The sequence below is a fragment of the Neophocaena asiaeorientalis genome, unplaced genomic scaffold (assembly GCF_003031525.2).
Source record: "Neophocaena asiaeorientalis asiaeorientalis breed wild unplaced genomic scaffold, Neophocaena_asiaeorientalis_V1.1 scaffold275, whole genome shotgun sequence".
In the NCBI taxonomy this organism is placed as follows: Eukaryota; Metazoa; Chordata; class Mammalia; order Artiodactyla; family Phocoenidae; genus Neophocaena; species Neophocaena asiaeorientalis.
Genome location: NW_020173679.1, coordinates 10456526 through 10482531, shown reverse-complemented (window position 1 = coordinate 10482531; position 26006 = coordinate 10456526). Strand labels below are relative to the sequence as shown.

Here is a 26006-nt window from a genome sequence, read left to right as displayed (position 1 = left end):
GACTCCCTGCCCATCCTGGCATCTCTCGTTGGCCGGAACTGGCCATTGGCGTGATTCCATTTGTGTGTGTTTCTGACTCGGCCCCTGGATCAAGTTTCTGATGCGGGGAGCTCCTTTCACAGGTGGGCTCTGCCCCACTGCCCTCTCTCTTTTGTGGGGATGTTTTGTGAACTTGAGAAAAAATCGGAAAAAGGCCGATTCCCTGTGTCCAGCCCATTAATTCTGCATGCTCAGGCCGGAATTAACCTTGGCAAGGCTTTGAGAGGAGAAAGTAATTCTAACCTTAAAAATCTGCTGATTAAAGCTGGTTTCAGGAATTCGATTCCACTTACTGTCTTGGCATGGAGCCCAGCCTTGCATTAACATAGCCACAGACTCTGTCCTGGAGTTTCCCTCCAGCTTCTTAATAAAAACAACCCCATCGCCTGCTTTACGCAAGAATTCCTCGCCTGGGCTCCCTGGCTGCGAGCCGCTGTGTGTGTTGAAGGGGACCCTGGGTACCTGGATGGTGTCATGGGTGCCTGGATGGGGCAGTGCTGGGACCTGGGTTCTAGCAGATTCTGGAGCGAAGCAATAATTACAGCCAGGAATGCCAGCCCCACGTGTGCTGAGCAGGGCGGCTGTCAGAGGGCCGGCTGCGTCCTGGGCAGCTCTTGCCCTCTGTGCCATCCAGAATGGCCTCTGGGGGCTTTGGGGTGTCCGCCCTTCTGGAAACAGGGGACTGAGGCACAGAGGACGAGAAGGTAAGGCCAGCTACCTGGGAATATACACTGAAAGCTCCTAGCACCAAGGACACAGCCCCTGGCCCCCTCAGAGGCTCAATGTCCCCTGGCCAATTAGTAACACTTAGGCTAAAATGTGCAAGTCCCGTTACCATGTGTCAGCCTAAACAGGCCGATTGGCAAAGGAAACACAGACAGACCAAGAGATACTTGTGGGAGTTCATTTTTCTCATCAGAGTCCTCGGTGCAGGGGGGCCCAGCGAAAAATGCAGGGGCTCTGAAACTGTTAGTGGAAAGAAGGCGGGAGGGAGAGGGGGGCGGGACAGAACAGAGGAGGGAGGCCACAATCAGGTATAAACCACTTTCAAGATCAGGTCCAGCCACTTGGCAGGGTTCCAGGAAACAGGTCTCAGCAAATGCACTTTGATGAGAGAAAGGAAATTTCACTTTATTTATTATTTACATCCAGTACTCTTAGGAAGTATTTGGGATATAAACAGCCTAGACACATTGAAACAGGTTAAAGGACAGGAACCTCAGAGCAGGGAGGTAACCGAATCAGAACTGAGAGAGAGGGAGGGAGGGAGAGAGAGAGGGAGGGAGACAGAGAGAGAGAGAGAAAGAGAGAGAGAGAGAGAGGGAGAGAGAGGGAGAGAGAGAGGGAGGGAGGGAGAGAGGGAGAGAGCAGAGTTCCTCCTGCTGCTGGCAGGACGGCTGATGCTGGGCTGAGCTGCCTGCTGCACCCCGTGAGGAGAGAGGGTGAATGAACCCCCTAATGGGGGCCCCTGGGAACCCGGTGCCGGGAGGGATTTCTGAGACACGGAAATGCCCCGACGGCGGGTTCCCCAGAGCATTTTGGCAAGTGCTGAGGATAGAGAGAGAGAGAGAGGAGACCACAGAGACCCGGCTGAGGGTCCACAGGGGGCGGGAAAGTGGACAGGTGAGGGCGGCCACATACCTGTACTGGACCCCAGCAGAGGCTCCTTCCTGGGGTCACGGAGCCGAACCGATGGGAACAGCTGCTGGGAGACGCCACGGAGGGGTGAACCGCTGCCTCTCCCTCCGGCTCCGATCTGCTGCTGGAGATCCGTGAGGGGCCTCAGCTCCCTCCCTAACCCGAAATTTACCTTATTATCAATGTTTAGCTATTATTCCATTTCATGCCCACTAGTTTATTAATCCTGGAACCCCTCCAAACAATAAAGCTGAAGCTCCAGGGGATTTTATTTATATCCTTAAACATGATTTTTATGCCTTTTTATTTAAAAATCCAGTTAACTTCTATCGCGCCCCTCACTCCTGTGTCCTGGCTCGGCTGCAGTGGCTCTATTTACATGCGCCCCTCCTGCAGACGCCCGGACGCCCCCGTGGGGAGGGGGCCCAGGTGAGCAGAGGCAGGTGGGTGTGCGGGGGGCGCCGGACTGTCACCTCCCCGGTCCCTAGAAAAGGCCGGCAGTGAGGGGCTTCCCAGAGCTCACACTGTCCCCTTGACCCTCACCTCTGCCCCTCATTTCTTCCTCACGTTCCTTTATAGCTACTGAAAGGGCCTGTGCTATACAGATGGTCTAGAACTTTCCGTGGAGTTATTGGGGGAGGCTCCAGTGTGAGAACTGAGAGCCTCTCTCCAAGATCCACCCCCCTGTGTTTCTCACCGCTCCCCACCCAAACCAGGGGCCAGGAAGAAACAAGGTGGTGGACCCTAAACCACTGTACCCCCATTGGGGTGCTTCCATCCTTCCCTGGGGCCACAGCCCCCCTGTCCTCCCCCCTACAGAGCCCTTACCTAGAGGGTCTCTGTGGCCCTTTCTGCTTGCCCAAGGTGCCATCCCCTACCCCTAGGTGCCCCTCCTCTGAGCTCCCACCAATGCAGGTGCCTGGGGGAGGGGTCTCGCCTGTCTCCAGGGACTAGGGACCCACGGGTGCTTCCTGAAGGACAACGGGGTGGGGTCACACGTGTCCCGGGCCTGCCAGGCACTGCCCTGGTCTCCTGGCTCTGTGCCCGGCACATTGCCCATCTGGGAGGGGTAGAAGTTTGCCGCCCCAATCCCTCCAGCTCTGAGGACACATCCCTGTGACCTTGGGCAAGGTGTGGACATCTCTGAACCCCCACTCCCACATCTGCAGACAGGGGTTCAGGCTCTGGGAGATGCCGTTGAAGGAGGCCGGGTCAATGCTGATCTAATATTCCAGATCTCTCCTGTCACCCAACCCCGAAGGCCGGATCAGACTGCAATCCATTTAGCTCAAACTAATTTTAAAGCAATTCACTATTTAACAAGTTCTGAGGCCCAGCGCTTTTGCAGGCAGCGTGTGAATTGAATCATTTGGTCTAATCTTAGATTAATACGAACAAAATCCTCCAGCAAGGACAGTCCTGGGAGCAGCCCAGGAATCCATCCCTTTGTCTTTGATGGGGGCAGGCCCTGCAGAAGGCCTGACCCTCAGCCATTGGCGTGGATGGCTGAGTGACGCCATCCGGGTGGCATGCCAGGGCAGAGGGACGAGGGCTTTGAGCCAGGCAAGGGTGGGCTTGAGTCCTCCTCTGCCTCTTCCTACCACATGACTTTGGACAGACTACTGGCCTGTTCGGCCTTGGCCTTCCCCACGGATGCTTCAAGCAGGACGAATGCAGACAAAAGGCAAGAGGAACTCCGTGTCACCGTCCCCCTCGCAACCTTGTCCCCGCATGAGATCTTCTCAGTACCTTCCAGGATCTGCTCCGGCTTTCAGTTGTCTGGGAAGCAGAGCTGCTTGGACCTACTTCTGCCCCCTTGCAGCAGCTGCCACTGGTGTGGGGAGACCTGGAAGGTGCTGGAGGGTTTTTACCTCCCCCTGCCCTTTGGAGAGCTCCTGCTTCTACAGGGCATGTCCAAACTTTGGCAGCAAGGAACGGTGTTTTACCCCAGCCTGGGAGCCCTGCAGCTCTGCCCACTCAGGTGCCTTCCTGCCCTACTGAGAGTCCCAGGGCTGGGATCACAGCCCAAATAGGTGAGGGTCCCTCCCTGGTGTTGTCACCCCAAATCTGGAAGAGAGAGGCTTTGTTGCTTCTTGGGTCGCAGCTGAAATGATGGGACTCTAGCTGCCTGCCACATAGAGACAGCCCAATGGTAGTGGGAGGGAAGAAACACAAGGAAGACATACAGAAATGAGAGATGGAGACAGAGAGGGGGACGGGGGGTGGGAGGGAGGCAGGGAAACCTGTGGGATCAGATCTGAGTTCTAGCCATGCTCCTGTACTTGTTCCTTGAGTTCCCATCGTCTTCCCAGGAAACCTGCTTTAACATGCAGGGTCCAGGCTGGTGGGAAGGAAAAGCCATGAAAATCAAGCACCTTTGCTTCCAATGCAAAGTCATCTGCCACCACTTGTCAACGTGTCTGATCGGGGATTTGATAGAAGCGTCTGTGTTGTCCCGCACGGAGGATTTGGACAGGAAAGCTGGCAAAACTGGGAAGGAGCTGACGCCCTTGCCAGGCCGCTTCCTCTGCGCAAGACCCCTTTCGAGTCCACCTGGCCTGGTCTTGTCCGCGTGGCCAACTCCAGCTCACCCTTTTGGACCCATCACAAATGCCACTTCCTCTTAGGTGACTTTGGCGATCTTCAGCATGAAAAGGGGGGTTCTTCCCTTTCTGGGGGCTCCATCACACCCTCTCCCGGGGCACCTTGCACTTAGCCTCGGGGCTGCTTTGATCTGGTTTTGTTCGTTTGCTTGGCTCTCTCTCTACCACCAGATTGGGGGTCCTGGAGGCAAGGGCTCAAGCCAGGCACAGAGCAGACAGTAGGGAAATGTGGTTGACACGCCCTCCTCTTACGTGGAAGCCAAGGCCCAGCCCACCCCGGGGTGCCCTTTCTGGGAAAGTGTGGCTGTCGCCCCATCTGGCCCCAGCAGTGGAATCTTCACCTGCCCTGCCTGGAATATTCTGAGTAAACGGCTCCTGCCCCTTCGTCACTGCAGAGCAGGATTAAATCGTCATCTTGGTGGATTTTGCCTTCCCTTCTATTATCGTTCTCTTCTGTCACCTTTATGCCATGACACATCTTAAAATCTATTCATCTTTGTCGTGTGTGCATTAGATTCAAGTGTGTGAGATCAACCAGGCACCTTAAAAATCGATTTTCACTCTGATTGCCTTGTGCAGACAGTCACCTATCCAGGGGGAGAGAGGCGGGGCCGCTGGGGGAGAGTGCGGGCCGCCGCCACGAGCCTAACCCAAGTCTTGGGCCCCCCGGCCGGTGGCCTGGCTGCTGGGGGGCTGGTGCAGGACATCGGCAGAGGAAGTAGCAGAGGGACCCTCATAAGGAGGGTTAGGGATGGAGATTCGCTGTAAGCGTCCTAGCATCGGTGTCGAAGCTGAAGCGACCGTAGAGGCCTGCCTGGTCCAGTCTCTTTGCTTCATGTCTGGGGAGACTGAGACCCAGAGGGGATTTGTGACTGACCGGCTCCCCAGTTGGTAGTTGACCACACTGACAAGAGAGATGGCGACCACTTCCCACTGTGGGGACCAGGCAGATCCCTGGACCAGCCTAAGCTCCCACCCACCTGCCCCTTCACCAAAACCCCCCGCTCCCGTGGCAATCCAAGACGGCGCCTGCCTCCCTCACCTCCTCGCACCCAAGTCCCCTCCATGGCGGGCACCCCCACCCGTGAAGCAGTCTTGCAGAGGTCCTGCCTCATTGCTTTTGAACACTGCCCTCATCCCGTCCTTCTGCAGAACTCGCCCTCTTCCCCTCTCCAGCCTGACCTGACAGGGCATCAGACCCTTGGCGTCCTCTCAGCCATCAGCACACACGTTGGCCCCAGCACTAACCATTGACCCCTGCTACACTCACTCTAGCCTCGGGGAAGCAGATATTATCCCTGCATTCGAGGAGGTTCTGGTGGGGAGATGGGGCGGGGTGGAGCCGGGGAGTGAGGTTTTCTGAGCACAGGGCCTCGGGGATACACTCACGGACCGATTCAAGCAGGTACCGACCTCCAAACATTCCAACTCCCCAGAGTGGAGCCGGCACCCCGTAGTCCCAACCTCCACTTCTTCCCCCAAAGCCTAGCTTCCCCAAATCTTGGGCCCTGGGGTCTCAGCTTCCAAGAGGCCCAGCTGAACATCCCTGAACCGGGCCCCACTGTCGTTCTCGGGAGCCTCAGTGTCCGATAGAACCTTCCATGAACGATGGGTTTTTCTGAGCCGTCCAACACGGTAGCCGCTCCTTCCGTGTGGTAGGTGAGCCCTTGAAATGGGCCTACTGCAACCGAGGAGCTGGAGTTTCTCTTTTATTTCCTTCTACGTAATAGGAATCGGAATTGGAATTTGAACAGCCTCACGTGACTCCTGGTTGCCACACCCTCCTCTAGAGAGGCCTGTCATGCGGGGCTAGGGATGTGCGTCCCCCCTGGTCCACCGAGGGAGATGCTGGGCTCGTGTTTCCCCAGAGAAGGAGGGAGACAGCAAGCCTTGGCTTTGGGGGTTCCCTGTCTGCTGTGGGAGGGGGCCCCCGAAACAGAATGAAAAGGTCTTCCCCAGAGAAGAAATTTCATGGGCTTTATCAAGGCCATGGGGATGTAAAGCAGCTTCACATCTCCAATCCTGCTTTCAGCTGCCCTTTATCTCATTGAATTCTGCTTGGTTAATAAAATGAAGGCACTTGACAGGGAGAGGAAGCCTTGATTTCACTGAGCACCTGTTACATGCCAGGAAGTGCTCCACGCCAAGCACGGTGCCCGAGGGTCTGCTCATCTCACATTGAAGTGATACACGTCACACTCAGGCCAGAAAACAAACACCCACAACTAAGTCTAGTTCGAAAGACAACCAGGTCCTCTGAGAGCTGTCTGTAGATGATGGTGGGGAAAGGTAATTGCGTTCAATACTCACTCTTAAGTGTATTTATTAAATGTCCAGTCTATTATTTTCTATGCACTTGGGCCTTTGCTACTCCCTCCTCGCCGGGCGTCGATATTCACATCGTATGGAAATCAACCAAAGTTCACTGAACAGGGAATTTTACAAAGGACCATACAATTCACGTTCCTCCCAATCTGAAGGGTCAGGGTTAGCAACCTACGGCCCACAGGCTGGAGCCAACCCATCACCTATCTTTGTGTGGCCCATGAGCTAAGAATGGTCTTCACATTTTTTTTAATGGTTGGGAAAAAAAATCAAAAGAAGAATGATATTCATGACAGGTGAAAATTATGCAAAGTTCAATTTACAATGTCCATAAATAAAGTTTGGGGACGCATTCATTACCTGTCGTCTAAGCTGCTTTTGCCCCACGAGGCAGAGTTGAGCAGCTACAGCAGAGACCATCTAACTCACGAGGCCGAGAACAGCCACCATCTGGCCCTTTGCAGAAAGTCTGCCAGCCCCTGCGATAGGTGAGCTAATGGTGACAGAGATGGTGTCTGTGACACCCCAAGGCAGAGTCCACCTCCCGTGCTGCCCCCTGACCCCAGATGGGTCATTTCCAGGGGCTCCTCCCACTGGCCGGCTCAGGAGAGGCTCCCTGGAGGAGGAAGAGTCTGAGACGGACTCGGGCAGGGTAGGGTTTGCACAGGAGAGGACGAAACCCGCCCTGGGGAGTGGGACAGTATGAGCGAAAGCCTGGAAGTGGGGACAGCAGGTCAGCCATTTCCTAGAGCAGAAGCCAAGAGTGGAGGGGACAATGGGAGGGCTGAGCTCATGCCAGAGAGAGACAGAGAGACAGAGATGGAGAAGCAGCTTCATCTCTCGGAGCCATTGAGAGCTGGAGCTAAAGGGGACCCACCGTCCAGTCCCAACCCCCCACCAGTAAAGCTGCGCTCACCACCTGAGATGCTCCCTTCTTGGCCCACCGAGACCATCGGGTATCAAGCCCTCATGGACCTCCTGGCCCCCAGGGGACCCCTGGCAGCTGAGTCTGTTGGGGAAAAGTCCCTCTGAGGGGGTTTGAGGCTGATGCTTTCTTCAGAAACGTCCCTTTCTGAAGCATATGTTTTGAACTGCAGGGAGCTCTTGTTTGCTATTGGTTTCCCCTGTAATTTTATCTTTCCTCTTTATTTAAGACAAAAAAGCCCCACAGACTCATACAAGCAATTTTGAGTATTTAAGAAAAAAAATCTTCCTTGCTCCACTGTCACCTTAAAGGGAAGATGTCAGACCTTCATTTCCCCATAGAACTAATTTGAACGTTGCTTTCATCTACAGGGTGACATTCTCCTGAGTTTCCTATAAACAGCTGGTTGCCTTCTCTTTTTCTTTCTGTTTTATGTGATACACATAAACAAGGGGCCCAGGCTGTGCCTTCCCGTACACACCTCCACACGCGTGTGCGCCCACCCGCTTACACACACGCAGCTGCGTCCGCCAGTCGCGGGATGTGACTCTCCCTCCCAGCATATCACGGCCCCCAAACGCAAAGCTCAACCCAGGGACCCCCCAAGGGACCCCCAGAGCCTGATCCAAAAGTTTGTTGATTGCTTTCTTGATTAGTGGTTAAAGGGAGTGGATTTGCTATGCTGAGTCGTGAGACAGTGTGCAGTTACTCCCCGATTGGCTTGGTGATGACACCGTCGTGAGGACTGGAAATGGGCAGAAGTGGTCCAGTGTGAGGGCAGTGGTGACGATGGGAACTGGCCAGAGAGCCTGGCGGCAGGACGGGGCCATGGGTGGTTTGGGGTTGTGAGGTACGTGGGCACACGGTGAGGCAGCCCAGCACACCCTGTCCACCTGAGCCAGCAGGCATGGCTCTGTGCTGCAGAAACCAGCCTGAGTGGATGGACCCCACTCTGGGTCTCTCCATGTGACTCCAACGCCGTCCCCGTGCGGAGGATGTGGAGATCACTGTTGCCAGCCCAGATCCAGCACCAGATCTCAGAAACTTACTGCTTTCTGTGTGTCTCCCCTTGGGGACCTTATGAGCTCCTCAGAAATCTGAAATCAGCCCCTCCAGGCCAGCCTGCTGCACCCCCAGGGTTTCCTGTGAGTGAGACCACTGTGTACCTGTGTACCTGTCTGCACAGCCAGAAGCTGGGCGTCATCCTTACCCCTGCCTATGTTTCCATTTCTCTGCTGCTGCCGCCTCTCGTCCCAGCATGCCTCCTGGACTCAGGACTGGACCCGGTGCCCCCGCGCTCCCCGACCCTGGTCCCTGGCCACACGGCTGCCACAGTGAGCTTCGGAACGCAGATGTTCCTTTGTTCCCAGCTGCCCCAGGGTGAAGCCAACGTCCTTGCTACAGTCCCTGTGGCCTTTTGTGATCTGACCCGCTTTGTCTCCCCAGAACTTGCCTCTCTCCACGCCCCCGTGCAGTGGACACTCCAGTCCATCCCAGTGTCCTTACAGGTCCTCAAGCCCAGCCCGCTGTGTCTCACCTCCTGTCCCCACGTGCATTTCCTGAAGCTGGAAATACTCTCTTTCACTCTTCCCTTTCAACCGTGCTCCCCTGAAAGCCCCCGTAGCGTCCTCTGAACCCTCTCTCACCTGCTGGCCTGGGCAGCCCAGCACAGGCATCACCTCTCGACCCTCACAGCAACCCAGAAGACAGAAAAAGGACGGTGCCTGTTTTGCAGCCGGACAGGACAGGGGCCCTCCACCTGGTGAACAGCAGGTCTCCCACTTCAAGCAGGATCGCTCGCTCAGAAATCCTCCCTTGCTGACTCTAGCTCACCAAGACTGGGCACCAGAAACCTCCTTCCAGACAAGGGAACCCAGCTACCCAACACCTGTCAGTTTTCCCTGAAACTGAAGCTCAACCCTTTAAGCATTAAACGTGGAGCCATTTTTCAGGATGGTTTTCTAGTCTTCTTTTAGAAAGACCTGAGCCTTCAGAGTTCCACAAGCAGAAATTAAACATGTGCCGTCTCTGGATCATTCTCTGTACCAGGCTGTAGAGACCGGTGTCCTGAGGGTACTTGGGCCCCCTTCATTCAAAGGTTCTGCCTGCCAGGGAATAGAGATGGACAAGTGAGCCACGGGTGACCAGCGCGCTGGGCCACGGTCCAGTGGCCCTCGGGCTTCTTGAGTACTTGGGACTACCTGGGGAGCTTCCTCCCTTGATGCCATTTGACCTGGCTCACCCTCATCAGGGGTACCTCTCTCCCACCTTCCTAAGATTGTGGCTCTCATCTGTGGAGACCAGAGACATCAGATCGCCAGGGTGTTTACAGTATATATCTAAAAATAGACTAAGTTCTGAGTGAGGCCCCGAGGGTTCCTCTGATTAAAATGCATGAGCCTTGATGTAGAAACAGCAATTTTTCTTTTTAACATCATTCTGTTTATTGGATGGTTCTGGGGTGGGGAGGGTGCCTGAGAGGGGGGTGCTGGGGTGTCTTGGGGGAGAACGGGCTGTGCTTTCTTCCTGGGCTCTCACAGGAGGGACACGCAGTTGGTGTTCAGTAGAGTCTCAGTGACTCCTTAGTACAAGGTTCAAGGTTGCCGCAGCCCAACACAGATAGATACGCATTGAATGAAGGGGGAGACGGTGCTGCAAATCAACCGTGCTCTTTTCAAGTTCAAGAAAAAGCAGTAGAAAGGGAAAGAGACAGGTGAAGCAGGGCATTCACGGCAAACTCTCGAGAGGGACGAACAGTGAGGAGGAGCAGATGGGAAGCCTTTTACTTCAAAGAGACGGAGAGAATTCCTCTCTCAACAGTTTGTCTCCCTCCATCGGGCTCACTGCATGAGTGAAAGCAACGCAACTGCCCATGAGAACACCCCAATTACAAAGGAAAAGGGCTGATGGAAGTTGCAGGTGGCTTGCTCATCTGTTGCAACCAAACGCTCACAGAAAATGTCCAAACACGAGTCTCCTTCGGCAAGAAGGAATGAGCTATCAGTTGTTTTTTTTTTTTTTTTTAAAGAAAGAAACACACAGTTTATTGAAAACCAGAAAAGTCAGGAAAGAATATTGCCTTCTTAATAATAAATACATTTCGTGGGCAAGAATTGCAAGGGAGTCGTTTAAATTAATTTCCGCTTTGTTTGTTTGGTCTGTACAGGGCTTAAGTCCCAGCTGACAGCAATCTGTAAAAGTTCTAACATATTGGAAATCTGATTTTCTTGCAGCCAGAATCCCACAGTCCAAAATGATTTCGCTTTCAACTCTGTTAATCAGACAGGCAAGGCTCAAATGGACTCCTAGTCAAACCAAATTGCACTTGGTCTTTCTGGGAGTGTGAAAAATATCTGATGAAAACTGCAAATGCAGAGCTGCCGGCCATTTCTCTCTGCAGAACTGGTGTCGGTTTTGGGGGACTACAGTGAAAGGGGAAGGGAAGACCTTGCGCATCCTTCATCCTCTGAGGCTCAGTGGTCCTGCCTTCTCTTTCTGCCCCACCCCTTCTGGAACGTGTGCTTTGGGAAGCTAGGGGAACTCCAAGGAAAATAGAAGGAGCTCATTCTAGTTTGGAATTGGAGGCTCAAAAAGAAAAGACCAAGGGCTTCCCTGGTGGCGCAGTGGTTGAGGGTCCGCCTGCCGATGCAGGGGACACGGGTTCGTGCCCCGGTCTGGGAAGATCCCACATGCTGCGCAGCGGCTGGGCCCGTGAGCCATGGCCGCTGAGCCTGCGCGTCCGGAGCCTGGGCTCTGCAGCAGGAGGGGCCACAGCAGTGAGAGGCCCGCGTACTGCAAAAAAAAAAAAAGAAAGAAAATAAGAAAAGGCCAAATTTCCTCCCACTCAGTCTCTGACCGTTCAGTTTCAGGAAGGACACAACTGTTCTCCTTAGTCCCTTTTTCTCACCCCTGCCAGCAGGCAAGCCCCCACGGTGCCCAGAGCACGGTGTGCTCCCCTGACTTGTCCCACCAGTCAGCTCCACCCTCCTGGATCCAAGTGACAAGCTGCATGAGAGCTGTCCCTCCTCATGTCCCCTCTACATGCTGTTCCTGAACTTAAATCCTCACCCACCTTCTTCTCCAATCTGGCTCTAGCAGGTCTCTAAAACCAAATCCATCTGTAAAAGATGCAGGTTTATAATTGGAACAAACACAAATGTGACTAGAAAACCGTAAATAAAAACCAGCAAGTCGGGGTGTGCACAAAGGGTCCCAAGCTCTGGAAGTCAGTCCTAGGAAGTGCTGCCCCTCCCTGGCCCCCCAGCCTTGGAGCTCCTACCAGACAGGGCTGCCAGGGACGGCCCTCCTTGGCTGGGAAAAGTCTGGAGTGTGTGTGTGCTTGAATCAATTCCGTCCCTCCCCATACACCAAGGGGTCTTAACCCAGGCTCTATGCATGAACGTCAGGGTAAAGCCCAGCCCCTCAAATGATAGGCAAAATGTATACATATGTGCATTCCTGTGGCCCCTGGCTTTTCCGGGTTCCCACGTGCCGCCATGGCCCTCACAAGGTTGAGCACCCCAGCTGTCCATCCGTGTTTGCCCACTGGTGTTTCCCAGCTGTGCTTCCTAGGTGTGTCCCAGACCTTAGCCTTGGTCCTGGAGCCGGATGTGGAGGCGCCCGCGCCTCGGTCTCCCTGGGTGGGTGGCAGCGTCCGCGGCCCTCTCTTGCCCCTTCTCTGTTGCGCCGTCTTCCTCCCTTCCTTCCCTCTTTCCAACTGAATTCTCGTTTTTCCTCTCTCCCTAGTGCTTGTACGGCTGCTATGTCCATTCCTCCATCATCCCCACCTTCCACCGGAGGTGCTACTGGCTCCTTCAGGTAGGTGGCTGGGACTGGATTCTTCTTCCGTCTCCGGTGCTGGGGAAGGGTCTGCGGAGGGAGCTGAGTGGGGTGGGGCTCCTGCGTGTGGCGGTCCCAGGCCCTGGCACCCTGGCCAGCTTTCCTAGGGTTGTCGGCGTGTGGCGCTGAGGCCAGCTTCGGGGCCGGCCCGGTGTGATGTCAGATGTCAGCAAGGGGAGGAAGCCTGGTGGGGGGCGTCCTTGCCCGCCGCATGAGGATAACATCCTGCCAGCTGCTTCCAGGGTGCCTCGGTTTCCTCTGATTGAGGACAGGAAAAAGCCTGGGTGGGCAACCTGCCCCTGACTGCGAAGAGCCTTTGCACTGAAAACCGCATGTGGGTTAGTCGTCAGCACACGTGGAGAATCAGCTCCCAGAGTCGTGCCAGTTGTAGTTGGATAGATTCGGATGGTTGTTGGGAGACCAGGAGCTCCTGGCTCAGAGGGAAGGAGCTCTGTAATCGATTTGTGATGTCTGCTGTGGAGCAGGATGGAGAAAGGGGTGGAGGAGCCACCCAGTCGCCAAAGCTCCAAGGGAGGCCTGGCTCCCAGATCTCTGTCCATGGCGCTGGAGCACAGCCCAGAGGCCGCCCAGCCAACAGCCGACTGGTTGTGTTGGTGGTCGTCTTGCTTGTGGAAGGTGTTGCTGTGAGTGGGAAGGTCTGAGGGGTCTGCCCAGCGAGCCTGGACCTGGGTCCTTTCCAAAGCTCAACCTCTGATTTGCAGCTGCTCTCTGTAGAACACATCCCCGGGGGGCCCCGGCAGCATCACCCTAACTTCTTCCTACTGCCTCTGCCCAGGAATTGCTGCCTCTGGCCTTTCCCCCCAGAGGTCTCACTTTCTGCATCCAAGTTAGCCTGGGCCTCAGGGGTCAGGGGATCTCCCTGACCTGGGGGACGCGGCTGGGAGGAGTCCAGCAGTTGGGAAAGCAAGCCCCCCGCCAATGCTCATGGCACGTGTTCTGAGAGGAGAGAGCTGCACATGCCATGGGGTGCAGAAGGGCCGCCGGTCCCAGGGAAGGTGGCCTGGAAGGTGTCTGCTGGGCACAGGGCTGCCGCAGTGTCCACACCTAGCCCAGGCCCTCTGTCCATCAACTCGCCCTCACCTCCCCCAACCAACCCCCTACCCACGCCACCATACGCTTCTGTTCTCCTCAGTTCCCAGAAACAATTGTCTGTGGTTCAAGTTCATTGGCGGGTGGCACCTGAGACCGTCAGACGAGGTGCTGACTTGCAGACGTGGCTTCCCCAACACCTTGCCCGTTATAGTCTCCCGGGTCTGTCCCCCTCGGAGGTTGGCGTGGTAACACCTGCCTTTCTACTTGCTCAGCCCTGCGTCCTTGTGAAAGGGACCTTCAGTGTAATCCTGGGATGCTACTTTCCAGGTCTTGTTAATAAGAATGGACCCAAGGCATTTTGCCATTTGGTCAAGGGTCTTCTCCGTGGCTGCAGGAGGTGGGAGTGGGCTCCTCCTTGACAGCAGAGATCTGGTGCAGTTAGAACATGTCCCTGTGTCTCCAGGACACAACCGTTCTCCTTAGTCCCTTTTTCTCACCTCTGTGTTGCCAGAGAAACACCTCCAGCAGCCCTCGTGAGCTCCTTCCTTCCTGGACCTCCACCCCCTCAGGTCCCACGCTGGTGTTTTCAGCTTTCAGGCCCCATCGGAACACCTCTTTGCTCTGCTCTCTCTGCCCAGCCTGGCTGCTGCCCTCCTGAGGGAGCCACACCCCCGCGGCCAGCTTCCTGCCAGCTCGCCCCTCCGGCAGCCCCAGCTGTCGGCTCTCCAAGGCTGCTTCCTCTCTCTCCTCCAGACCTCTCTCCCACCCCCACGCCTCCATCCCCTCAGGCACCTGTGGCTTTCAGTAGATCTCCTTCCCCGGGACTCAGACGCCACCGGGCCGCCTTGGAGTCTGAGCCGATTGCTCCCCAAACTGGATTCCACTCACTCAGGGCCCTTGAGCCAAGTCCCTCTCAGCCTGGGCTGCCCTTGCTTTGTTTCTGGGGCCACGCAAGGAGTGGGGGCCGCTGCTCATCTGCCCCAGCCCTCCCCTCCCTGGTGCTCCGATCCTGGCCACTGCGTGCTGGAGACATACCTGGGGTGACTCGTGTGCGTCTGGGTTTGTTACCTTCCAGCTGGCGGGGAACCCGAGTCTCCCCAAAGGCCGGGATCACAGATCTGGTTTCTCCAGGGCTAATCTGAATCTTTATCTTCTCTCCGGATCCCTGGGGAGTTGTCTCCCCACCCCCGCCTCCGCGTCCCCGAGTTTCTGTGAGCAGGTGACAAAGCGGGAAGGTACACGGGCGGGGGGGGCTCCTGCTTCCGGGTCAGCTCTGGGCAGGAGGAGGTTAAGGAGAAAAGCCAAGGCAATTAGCGCATCGCAAGTCCCGCCCCCGGAAGCCTGGAGCTCGAGGGCCAGCCCCCTGCTCTGGGCAATTGGTTCTGATGCTAATTACAAGACCGGGATAAGACGGTGTGGCCAGGTTTAATTTCTCTGATATTAAATAGGCAAGAAGCCATGAGATGCTGTCCCAGGTGGAAATTGGCCCAAGTTTGTCTCTGACACCAATTACCAAGAAAAAGGCTTGGGGTGGGAGTGGAAGTGTCAGGGCACTGTGATGGGGTGAGAGCCGAGGAAGAGGCAACTCGGGGGCCAAATAGGCAACAAAGAAGCTGGCGTGTCCCCTAAGCATGACATGCTGCTGACCAAGGGCGCACTGGGTGGCCACGCCCCTCGCACCCCCCCCCAGGCTAGTGGGCTGGCGGGGACAGGGGGAGCCCCCTGAAAGGAAGGGGGCTGGGAGGAGGAGAGGGAGGGAGGGAGGGAGGGCTTCTGGATAAAGGAGAGTTTCTTCTGGGAGCAGCCCCTCCCGTCCAGCCACTGCCGTCCCAGCGGAGCGGCCTCTCCTTCCTCTGTAATCCCAAGGCCACTTAGCACAGCAGGGACCCTACCCACACAGACCTGGCTTTCCTCTCCAGCCAGACTGTAAGCTTCCCAAGGGAGCCACCTGCCTCCCTCCGTCTCCCCTGAGGGCCCAGCACAGAGCCTCAGCCAGATCTGGAGGGGCCGGCACCCCCCTGCCCCGCCCCTGCTGCACAGGACAGGGGAGGGGCCAGCGCACTTAGCTTCCGAGTAACCTGACTGTGCGGGTGGGTGCCACCTCCCTCTCTCTTTCTCTCTCTATCTCGCTAATAAATATTTTATCCGGATGTGAGCTGGCAGACACTGAGGAACCAGAGCCTTCCCCTAGAGTGGAGGGACTGAAGCCTGTTCAGCCATGGCACCCGAGGTCATTGCCGTGCCCCGTGGGCACCACGTGGTCACCTGCACGGGCAGCATCTCGAGACCCCAGAGGACCCGAGCTCAGGCTGCTTCTACGGGCCTTTGGGGAATTGGCCCTGGGGCCTTGAGAAGCCCCCGCTGCTCCTCTCCTCACATCAGCGGCCCCGCTGAGGGCTCCATGTGTCACGGCTGGCAGGGCCCTTATAGGCTGTCCCACGCTCCGCTGCTGCATTTCCTAGATAGACGCTGAGGCCCAGAGAGGGCAGGGTCAGGCCCAGGGTCACCCAGCCGGTCAGCGAAGGAGCCGGGCTGGGATCAGGCTCCTTCTTGCCTCTGCCTCCCGGGGCCTTGAACATGGTTATCACTGCATCCTCCCAGGCCCTGAGCCTTGCTGGGGCCCTGGAGGTGCAGCCCCTCCTGCAGGCTGGGCCGCTCCGACGCTGGGCCAGACAGCCAGGCTCCTCGGCCTCCGTCTCTGCCGCCGTGGCCTCTCCTCTTGGGATTTTCTAGTGCTTTGGCTCGGGCCTTCCTGCCTCCCTCTGTGACCCCTCTGGGGCCCCACAGTCCCTCCTTCTGTGCATCCCTCCCCCTGCCCCCTCCCCCAGGAGGACAAGCCCCCACGTCAGGCCAGACTCGCCAGCAGATTCTGTATGGCTCGTTTGGAAACGATTTCTGCTTCTAACGAGTGTTTTTCTTTTTGCCCTTGTCCTCTAAAATGCTTAATGAATGTTTTCCACGCTCAAGTGAAGCAGGGGGTGTGTCCTGTGTGTCTGCCACCGCCATTCATTCGGGGCTGCGTGTCTGTTGAGACCAGCTCGCGGGGCCAGAGGCAGCGGGCGCTGCTCCCTGGACCACCCCGCAGCTCACACACAGGCCTGCAGGCCCCTGAGTGCTGCTGTGCAAATACAGGGACCCTGGGGCTTCTGGGGGGACCCCAAAGCCTGGGGGCTCCTGGATCACTGAGAGTGGCAGACGTTTGGGTTCCAAGTTCTGGCACCTGGGCCAGGCAGTGCACCGGCCCCGCACCACGGGCCCCCGGGTCACCCAGGAGAAGACCAGGCTCCCAGGGTGCCCGTCTCTTCTCCCCGGGTTGCCATTGTTACCCTTCTTATAGGGAGGGGCTAGAGACAGCTTCGAGCACCTGGTCCCAGGCCGTGCAGTCACGGAGGGGCAGCTGCCCTTCAACCCCACACTCTGCCTCCTGCCTGACCTTGAGCTTTGCCAGCCCAGAACCCCCAGGAACAGTGGGTGCAGGGGGCTCGTCTCCACCGAGTGCCACAGTACAGAGGCAGTGCAGAAGAGTGCAGGGGCGTTGGGCGTAGAGCCAGCTTACCGAGGGGGCTCACTCCAGGCTGCGCTGGCCCTCCACAGCTCCCCACCCTGGAGTGGAGGGAGGCCTCAGCCAGAGGACTCGCTGCCCAGGGCAGGAGGGAGACCCCAGTGTTCCTCGGGCAGAGCCCAGGCTCCCCGACAAGTGCCCGTGAGAGCCGCACTTCCCCACCTGGCTCGCAAGGCCTGGGAGTTTGAACTGAGGCTCTAGATCCCTTTGTTGGATTGTGGGCCCCCAGCTGGCCTTTCACCCTCAGCGTGGTCAACTTCTGCCCACCCCGTCCTGAGAGCAGGCTTTCCCGAGGCAGAAATACCGGGACTGGAAGGGGGGGTCCCCCCAAGCAGGGCCCCTGGGAGGAGGACATTTCTCCTGCCAGGAGGAAGAGACTTAAAGGGCAGCTGCCTGGGGGAGGCAGTGGCCCAAGACCTCCCAGCGTTAGGGCTAGGGTTAGGTTTAGCGCTAGGGTTAGGGTTAGGTTTAGGGTTAGGTCTAGGGTTAGCGTTAGGGTTAGGGTTAGGGCTAGGGCCATGGTTAGGTTTAGGGTTTGGGTTAGGGTTAGGGTTAGGGGTCTTGAATGTCTCATACAGTCCAGCGGGCCCCAGAGAAGGCCTTTTGCACACCTCTGGGGCCATCGTAGCGAACGGTCCAGTTTCAGCTTCTGCCCCAGAGACGGGCCTGGACACCAGCCTGTCCTGAGGGAGCCCCACCTTCCTTCAGGGCCCTCTCCTGCCACCAGTGCCCCTGGGGCCTCCTCGCCTCGGAACGAGGCCTTAGCCTCGCCAAAGGCAGCTGAGCAGCGCCCTATTCGTCCTCAGTGTGCAGGGAGCGAGCACGTGGGCTCAGGGCCTCCCCTCCCGACCTGGGACATTTCCCAACACCACACCCACGGGACCTCAGCATACGGTTCTGTCCATCGACCCCAGACCCGTCTGTGGATGTAAGGGCCTCGCTCTGAGCCAAGTGCCTCTGAGGCTCCCTAGGAAGGCGCCTCCGATCTCATCGCTTCCCTCAGGTAGCAAAGTTGGGGTGAGGTGGGGTGGTGGGAGTGTTAGGCAGAGGGAACCCCGGCCCCTGCAGCGTGGCCCGGAGGCCGCCATTCTCGCTCCCACCCGGAGCAATCAGTGGGCAGATGTTTGGGATGGTGCTTGTCCGAACCTCTTATAACAGTGGGATTGGGGTCACACAGGGGAACATTCATTGGCTGTTTGACTCTGGCATTTGAGCACATTTCTCTGAGTCTCAGTTTCCTCATCAGTAAAATGGTTATGAGAACGGCGTGGACTGCACAGGACCGTCGTGAGAATTCCCTACACATGAAACACAGAGCACGTGACAGTGGAGCCCAGCTCGTGGCCCATGGCAAGCACTACATAGATGATGGACAGCTTGACGCCATCAGTCCCAGTTTGGACCTATAAGGGGACATCCTGACACCCCAGGGAGCCCTGTGATCCCCACCTGGCATCTTCCCTTCACCTCTCACAGTGCCCCCACCGAAAGCGGGAATGGTCAGGACACCTCTGCTCCTTCCTGCCACCCTCCTCTGCAGTGGGGACACTGTCATGGCTGTAAATGTCCCTTGTGCCCACTACCCACCCAAAATGACTTGAAATCTATCTGGGGAATGATCGGCTCTTTTGCAACCCATGTGCCCCCCCGCCATCGTCCCCCTCACTCTATCTGGAAGCGTGGCGCCACCTGGGACCAAGCCCTGCAGCCCTGAGCGTGGCCTGCAGGTGAGCTGGGTCACCAGACGGGACCAGGATCCCCAGCGGGGCAGCTGGAAGAGGGCGTCTGCACTCACCCCTCGTCTCCAGGCTTATCCTAATGGGGGGACATCTCCACTCGGGGTGAGCTGGGCTCCACCAGGAGGCCAGCCCTGAGACGTGGGAGACAGTCTCCCCCCACCTTTTTCCTTCCTTTCTTTCTCTCTCTCTCTTTCATCTTTTTTTTAATGGAAGATATTATAGCTTCATAAAAATACTTGAACGACCCCTCACAGGCTTAGAGTGACAGAGGCGCTGCGGTCAGGCTGACTCTCTGTCCCAAATGGGGCATTTTGACCCACGTGGTTCAGGTAACAGAAGCGAGCTGGTGCCTGAGGAGTCCCTGGCCCCTGGGCCTGGGTTGGTGGGGAGGGGAACACGCCCCCAGCCAGCCGGCCCCTCTGTGCTCCATCCTGCAGGCCCCATATGGAGGATGTGGCAGGTGCCACGTACAGGCTGGGCTGGGGCAAGGTTCAGGGACAGCACAGCCCTGACACTGGGTGGCCCTTGGCACGTGGTGGGGACTCCAGGTCCAGCTCTTTTGGTTCTCACGGCTGCCCTGGGAGGGAGTCAGGACTGGGCAAATTCGCCCTGACTTTTTCAGAAGAGGAAAACGGGGGTCGAGGAGAATTTGGGACCCCCAAAGACTAGGGTAATCAGGGCCCTGTCCAGGCCCTTTAAAGACACACGGCCCCATCCTCTGGAGCTCACAGGCCACAGTGCCCGGGCCAAGGGGCACGGGTGGGGCAGGAGCAGAGACGAGACGGGTGAGTAGCTGACAGGTCCTGGATGTGTTAACCTCTGGGGGTCGGTGCCCATGTCAAGAAGGACAAGAGAGTCTGGTGCTGCATCTCTGTCCCACACCCTTGGCCGTCCTTCCCCAGCTGACAGTGAGCTCTGTCTAGCCTCCCGGGGACTGGGCAGCACAGAGAAGGGAGCCTCCAGGCCCAGAGCATTTGGGTAGAACTCCTGTGTGGAGAGGCAGGTGAAGGACCCTGTGGCGCCAAAGTCATTTCTGACCCTGAATTTATGTGCCTAGTAGGTGATACCAGAAGCCCATCAATGCGATGAGTCCAGAGAAGTGGGCATAGAGTGGGCTGGGTGGTCAGGGGAGGCTTCCTGGAGGAGGAGGTGAGCTCAAGGATGGAAGAATGGGGCGGGGATGTTCTTCCATGCCCTTTCTCACACGTGGCAGGCCTGGGCCACAGTGCACAGTGACAGGAATGTGTGGGACCCCAGGTCCACAGACCAGGCACAGGGCTGTCTGAGAAGAAGACCTCAGGACAGGTGTCCCAGACCCCGGAGCCAGTCAAGTGACTTGGAGGGGCCGTAAGGGGAGAACGTGCACCCCATCTCTGCTTGGGCCCAGGAGGAGAGACCAGGAGAGATGGGGCCGGCCGACCAGAGGCTGCACATTCGTCACCGCTGTGAACGCCTCTCCAGGTTGAAGTGAGAGCGGTGGCCTTTCATCTCCATCATGATTATTATCAGTAACAGTAATAATAGCCATTGTAAGTCAGGGCTGCCACGGCCCAGCAAGCGATTGTGTTGTTAGCTAGTTATGGAGATGGACAAAATCTGGAAAGAAGTACAGGGGGGCCAGGGATACTAGGACAGGGTTCCAGACGGGGTGTTGGCTCTGGAGGACAGGTGAGGGGGGCTGCTGGCTGGAGCAGGGCAGAGACCATGCAAAATGGAGCATGGCTGCGGGACCGGTAATTAGACCAGAGCCTCAGCTCATAAGCCACCAGGAGGCTTTTTACACGCAGAGACAGGAGCAGACAAGCAGCAAGTGGTGAAGGCCTTTTGCGACGGAGAAGGCACGTGTGGGAATGAATTGTGGTCTCCGACAGATGTCTCTGGAGCTGCCTCCTTGTTCCGGTTTTATTCTATCTAGCAGCTTCCTCTTCTCTCTCCATTTAATGTACCTTGAAGAATGTGATGAGAAGATAAGGTAGACACTAGGAATTTACGGCACTATACAAACAATTGCTCAATTCCATTAAGATTTCAGGATCTTTGCCAAGGCTGCGCAGCAGGGCCGATATTAGTTCCTTCTTAGACATCTTTGCTTGATTGCAATTTACGATGCCAAAGCCTCTGCTGTACCACCTAAAGCCTCCAGAAAATATATCCCCCCAAAGCAGCCATTATCCTCTCTATGGAAAGTCAATGGGCATTTTCCAGAAGCTTCTCTCATCCTGGTCCCCTCCTCGGGGACAGGGGCGTGCCCGGGTGGTTGGGTTTTGCACTGGTCACCTTGCAGGGGGAGCAACCCAGAAAGTCCCTGTGATCAGGTCTCAGCTACTTGAACTTCACCTTGCAAATCGCAGCTGCCTGGGCTCTTGGAGCCCTCTGGGGAAGTGGGATGCTTTGCCCCTACCTTGTGGACGAGGGGGTTCCTGAGTATGGGGGAGAACTTGTAGCCACCGGACAGGCTTCCCACTGGCTACTTGCTGGGACCCCTGGACCCGTGGTCCTTCCAGGCCCACGGTTTGGATTTGAACTCAGCTCTGCCTTCACCTAGCCACGTGACTCTGTCAAGTGAATTAACCTCTGTGAATCTTATGTCTGTGTCTATAAAATAGGCATGAAATACCTCCCTCTGGGGGTCACCGGCAGGATGAACTGAGCCAATGCCCACAGAGATCTTGGGTCATGCTTGGCCCTAGGCAATGGTGGCTGGCTCATCCCTCTGTTGTGACTATTTCCAGCCATTTTTGCTCCAGGGGATTGGGTGGGTGGGTATAATTGGGGAGGGGTGTCCCCTGAGAAGGTCCCATCCAGACCACCTTTCAATTGGCAAAATACTTATCTAACAGATGCGACCAGGTGACGGCAAACCCAGTTCCCTAAGTTACTCTGCGCCTCTGCTCGGTCAGTGAGAAGCAACCTCCACATTCCAGCTGTCTGTCTGCTGCAGCCATTTCCCCAGGGCCCCCTCGGCTCTCTGCCCCGCTAGGACTGACCACCGTCTATCCTGGCCCATCCTGAAAACCCTCTGTCCTTCCCTTAGAGGACGGGGCTGCCCGGGCCAGGCTGGGAGACGGAGGAAGAACGAAGCTGCCAGAGCTGCAGTCCCTTAGAGATGGAAATTATTAATTAGTCTTAGTATCCAGACCTTGTCAGCCTCTTAATCCTTCCGTCTGCAGAGGGGTTTATGCATCCATGGTGTGTATTGTCAGCTTGGCTAAGCGATTGCTTTTAATATAAAGGCAGAACAATGGGCGATACAGTTTGGTTACTATCTTTATTTATCAAGCCAAACAATTCCTGCTCGCCTTCGACAGAACATCCTTCAAAGATGGGGAGAAGGCAAAAGCGGCTTAATTTCTCTTCTAGGTGGCTTATAATGTGGGCTTTTGTTTAATTATCCTTTTCGTGTAATCTTCAGCTGACATTCTGTCCTTGATATCCTAATCTTCTTTGGAGCAAAGGGGAAAGTGCGGTTTCCAAAGCAAAAGACAAAAGTTTGCTTCAAGGAAACACTTTCTGTTTTGCTTCTGAAAGAGCTCAAAGGGCCAAGAATGAAATTCAGTTGTCGTCTGGTAGAGTGAAATGGAAAATGCGAGTCTTTGGTGACAAGCTCCATGCGTGGACATTAGCACTCGCTTAGGCCTCCGGGGACACCCAGCTCGTGAAGTTGGCCTGCCTGGGGGTGCTGTAGACTCTGGTCCCCCAATGTCACATCATAACTGCTTTTACCACCGTTACTATTTCGGTGGCTCCGGGATGCAGGTATTCCCAGGTGAGACACATCACACACCCCAGACTCACTACAAATAGTTTTAGCTAGACAGGTATACGTAGATGTGCACAGGTGAACACAGGTGAACACAGGTGTACATAGGTGTGCGTAGGTGAATACAGGTATGCACAGGTGTTCACAGGTAAACATAGGTGAACACAGGTGTACACAGGTGAATGCAGGTGTACATAGGTGTGCACAGGTGTGCACAGGTGAACACAGGTATACACAGGTGAATACAGGTATGCAGAGGTGAACACAGGTGTGCACAGGTGAATACAGGTGTGCACAGGTAAACGCAGGTACACACAGGCATCACTCCTCCTCTCACCTCCCCCTCTCACCTCCCCCTCAGTTCTTCTGCTTTCTTCCCAGGAAAGTGTTCTGGGGGTGCTGAAGGAGACTTCTTGCCATCCCCACCCCACCCCCCAAATGGACAGGACTTCCTGGGAGCTTTCCCCTCTCCTTTTCCGGACACACCAGTGTCCTCCTTGGATATGTGTCTGGTTATCCTCGCTCCTTGCCCACCTCCCATTCTTTCCTCACCCCTCACCTCCAGCTTTCCTCTTCTTCCTCCGTGCCATGATGGGACTGTCTCCAGTTCACCGGTGACCACTGCGTTGCAAAACCCAAAGGTCACCTCACTGCCACCCTCATTTTTCGGACCTCCCAGCAGCACTTACCAAGGTTGGCCATCCCGTCTTTCTGGAATGTTCTCTTCTCCTGCTGCTGGCTATCTCCCTCACTGCTCGTTCTTTACAGATCGCACCCCTTTTCCTCAAGCCCTAGATCTTGGAATGTCCCTGAGCTTCCTAGGCCTTCCCTTCTCTGTCTTCACCGTCTCCTTGGGTTCTCTCACCTAGGTCCACAGTTTCACATGCCAGTTTTATGCCAATGACTCCCACACGTATAGCTGTACCCTGACCTCACCAGTCAGCGCCTTACTTTTAAACTCAGACCTCTGTGTAGCGGCCCCTCCTGACGCCCCACCTAATTTCCCCTCTCTCTCCTGCAAACCACTCTGCTCCCCCAACAAACGTTTTATTATCCAATGTTTAAGATAAACGGAAAAGTTGAGAGAATTTTACAAGCACCCTATACCAACCACCCAGACTCTCTCAACATTTTGCTATATTGTTTTATCACTTACACGTCCGTCTCTCCAGAAATCCGACTTACTTGTTTTTCATGCATTTCAAACGAAGCTGCAGACAACAGGACGCCTCCCCCAACACGTACTGGAGCAGAGTACGCATGTCGGTAACCAGAGTTCAATATTTAAAGTGCAATTCTTTTCTTTTGCTTTGAAAATTTACACACAATGAAACAGTTGGATGCACAAACGTTAACATACTAGTTGATGAGTTTCCATCAATACGCGCACCAACAGAACCCAAGCCCGCCTGGAGATTTAGACTATTACCGTCACCCCAGAAAGTTCCCTCCTGTCCTTTCCCAGTCAGTCCCCACGCCCATGTCCCAGAGGTTACCATTGTCCTGTTTTTTCCGCCATGGATTAGTTTTTCCTGTTCTAGAACTTCATACGAATGGAATCATCCAGCAAGTACTCTGTTTTTCTTTACTTTTTTTTTAAATTTAGGCTGCACTGGGTCTTCGTTGCGGCGTGTTTAGTTGCGGCATATGGGCTTCTTAGTTGCGGCTTATGAACTCTTAGTTACGGCATGCGTGTGGGATCTAGTTCCCCAACCAGGGATTGAACCCAGGCCCCCTGCACTGGGAGGGCAGAGTCCTACCCACCGGACCATCAGGGAAGTCCCCCAGCAAGTACTCTTGGGTGAGGCTTCTTTCACTCAGCGAAACCTCTTGTGCTTCGTCCACCCTGTTGCAACATCAGCTATGTTATTTATTCATTGTCTATCCTCCTGCCCCACCCCATCCTTCAGAAGTAAGCTCCTCGAGGGCAGGGGCATTATGTTGTGTTTGGTGCCTAGAACCATGCCTGGCACCGGAGTCCATGTTTGTTGGGTGGGTGTGAATAAACTTTATCCACATCCAGAAGGCGGCTTCAGGGCTGGGTCCCCGTTTCCTGGGGATGATCCCAGACCCTCCCGTGGCTGTGCCCAGGCCCCAGCTATGCCCCACAAGGACAAGCATCAAAACTTGGTAAAGAGATCAGGATGGTTGGGGTCTTCCAACAGCACAGCCCTCTCCTTCCTCCCCGCCATCCCTCCTGAAGTCTTGCTCTTTCCACCGGCCTTAGTTTGGAGAGTACGCCCTGGAAGGGTTATCCTGGGGCCACGAGACTTGAGAATTCTGTGGGAGGCTAGCTTAGAGGATGGAGAGGGAAATCCAGAGCAGAAAGGTTTGTTGATCCTGAGTTGCTAAAAACTTTCTTAACCTGAAGACAGAGTTCTCAGAAAAAGGCTGTCTGTTGCAAAGAAATTAGCTCCCGTGGGTCTCGTTTTGCCCTCTCTGTTGTTTCCCTGCTGCTGGAGGGCCGGGGCTTCAGGAGACCCCCGGGGGGGTATCCTCAACTCAGGTCCCTTGTCTGGGTTAAAGTCTGAGGGCAGGTGGCAGGACACAGCTGCTCCGGGAGCCCACGTCCCTCTGTCACCGAGGCGATCTGATCCATAGACGATGTGTGTACCGGTCCTTTAATCCATTTACATTTAAGGTAATTATCGATAATGTATGTTCTTATTGCCATTTTGTTAATTGTTCTGGATTTGTTTTTGTAGGTCTTTTTTTTTCCTTTCCTCTTTCGTTCTCTTGTGACTTGATGACTATCTTTGGTGTTGTGTTTGGATTCCTTTTTCTTTTTTGTGTGTATATCTGTCATAGGTTTTTTCATCTGTGGTTACCACGAGGTTTTGATATAGCCATATATATATATATATATATATATATATACGATGCTGGTCTCTTAATTTCAAATGCATTGCAAACATCCGGCACTTGTACTGACCTCCTCTCATGATGACTGGTTTTGATATCATACCTGTGTGGATGTATCGCCAAGGCCCACTTCCAGTCATCCCGAGGGGAAATATAAGCCCTGCTGGCTTATCAGGGTGCATCTGACAGCCCAAGAGGGCTTTGCTGTTCTGAAGTGGAGCCAAACCCATGGCAGCTGCAAGGTGTCAGCTCCCGTTAGGCTTGGCCCAACCCCTTACAGGTAGTAAGTACTCACTTAGTCATGGGCTGAATCATCGCAGACCCTGGCACCTGCTTCAGGCCTGACCAAGCAGAAGAGAGAAGGCCCAGCCACTCAAGACCCTAGACTCGGTGTACCAGGGCCACCACCAGCTCATCTGAGAGATGATGCAGGGTCCGTGCTACCCCCACGTCCCCAGTCCTGGGCCAGGCATGTGCGAGAGGTGGGTGCCTTCTGCCTGTAGCGAGGCACTGGAGAGTCCCTTCCCCCTGGCGGGCAAGGCCACCAGGCTCCCCAGGAGGCCGAGCCTCTGCCCCAGGGAGGCCTGAAAGGGCCTCTCTGCCAGTCGCCCAGCTTTGAAGCAGCTATAAAGGCCAGGGGCTTGGTGGTCGGGCTGACCTG

At 55.7% G+C, this 26006-nt stretch overlaps 1 protein-coding gene across 1 annotated transcript in view; it reads left to right on the top strand.

Annotated features, from left to right (window-relative positions):
- CAMTA1 (calmodulin binding transcription activator 1) overlaps positions 1-26006 on the top strand; it is an 841285-nt gene that overhangs the window by 575738 nt on the left and 239541 nt on the right. Inside the window, exon 6 of the mRNA XM_024749943.1 lies at positions 12277-12348. Within this exon, the coding sequence (XP_024605711.1) occupies positions 12277-12348 (72 nt within the window). The remainder of the gene's footprint in view (positions 1-12276; positions 12349-26006) is intronic.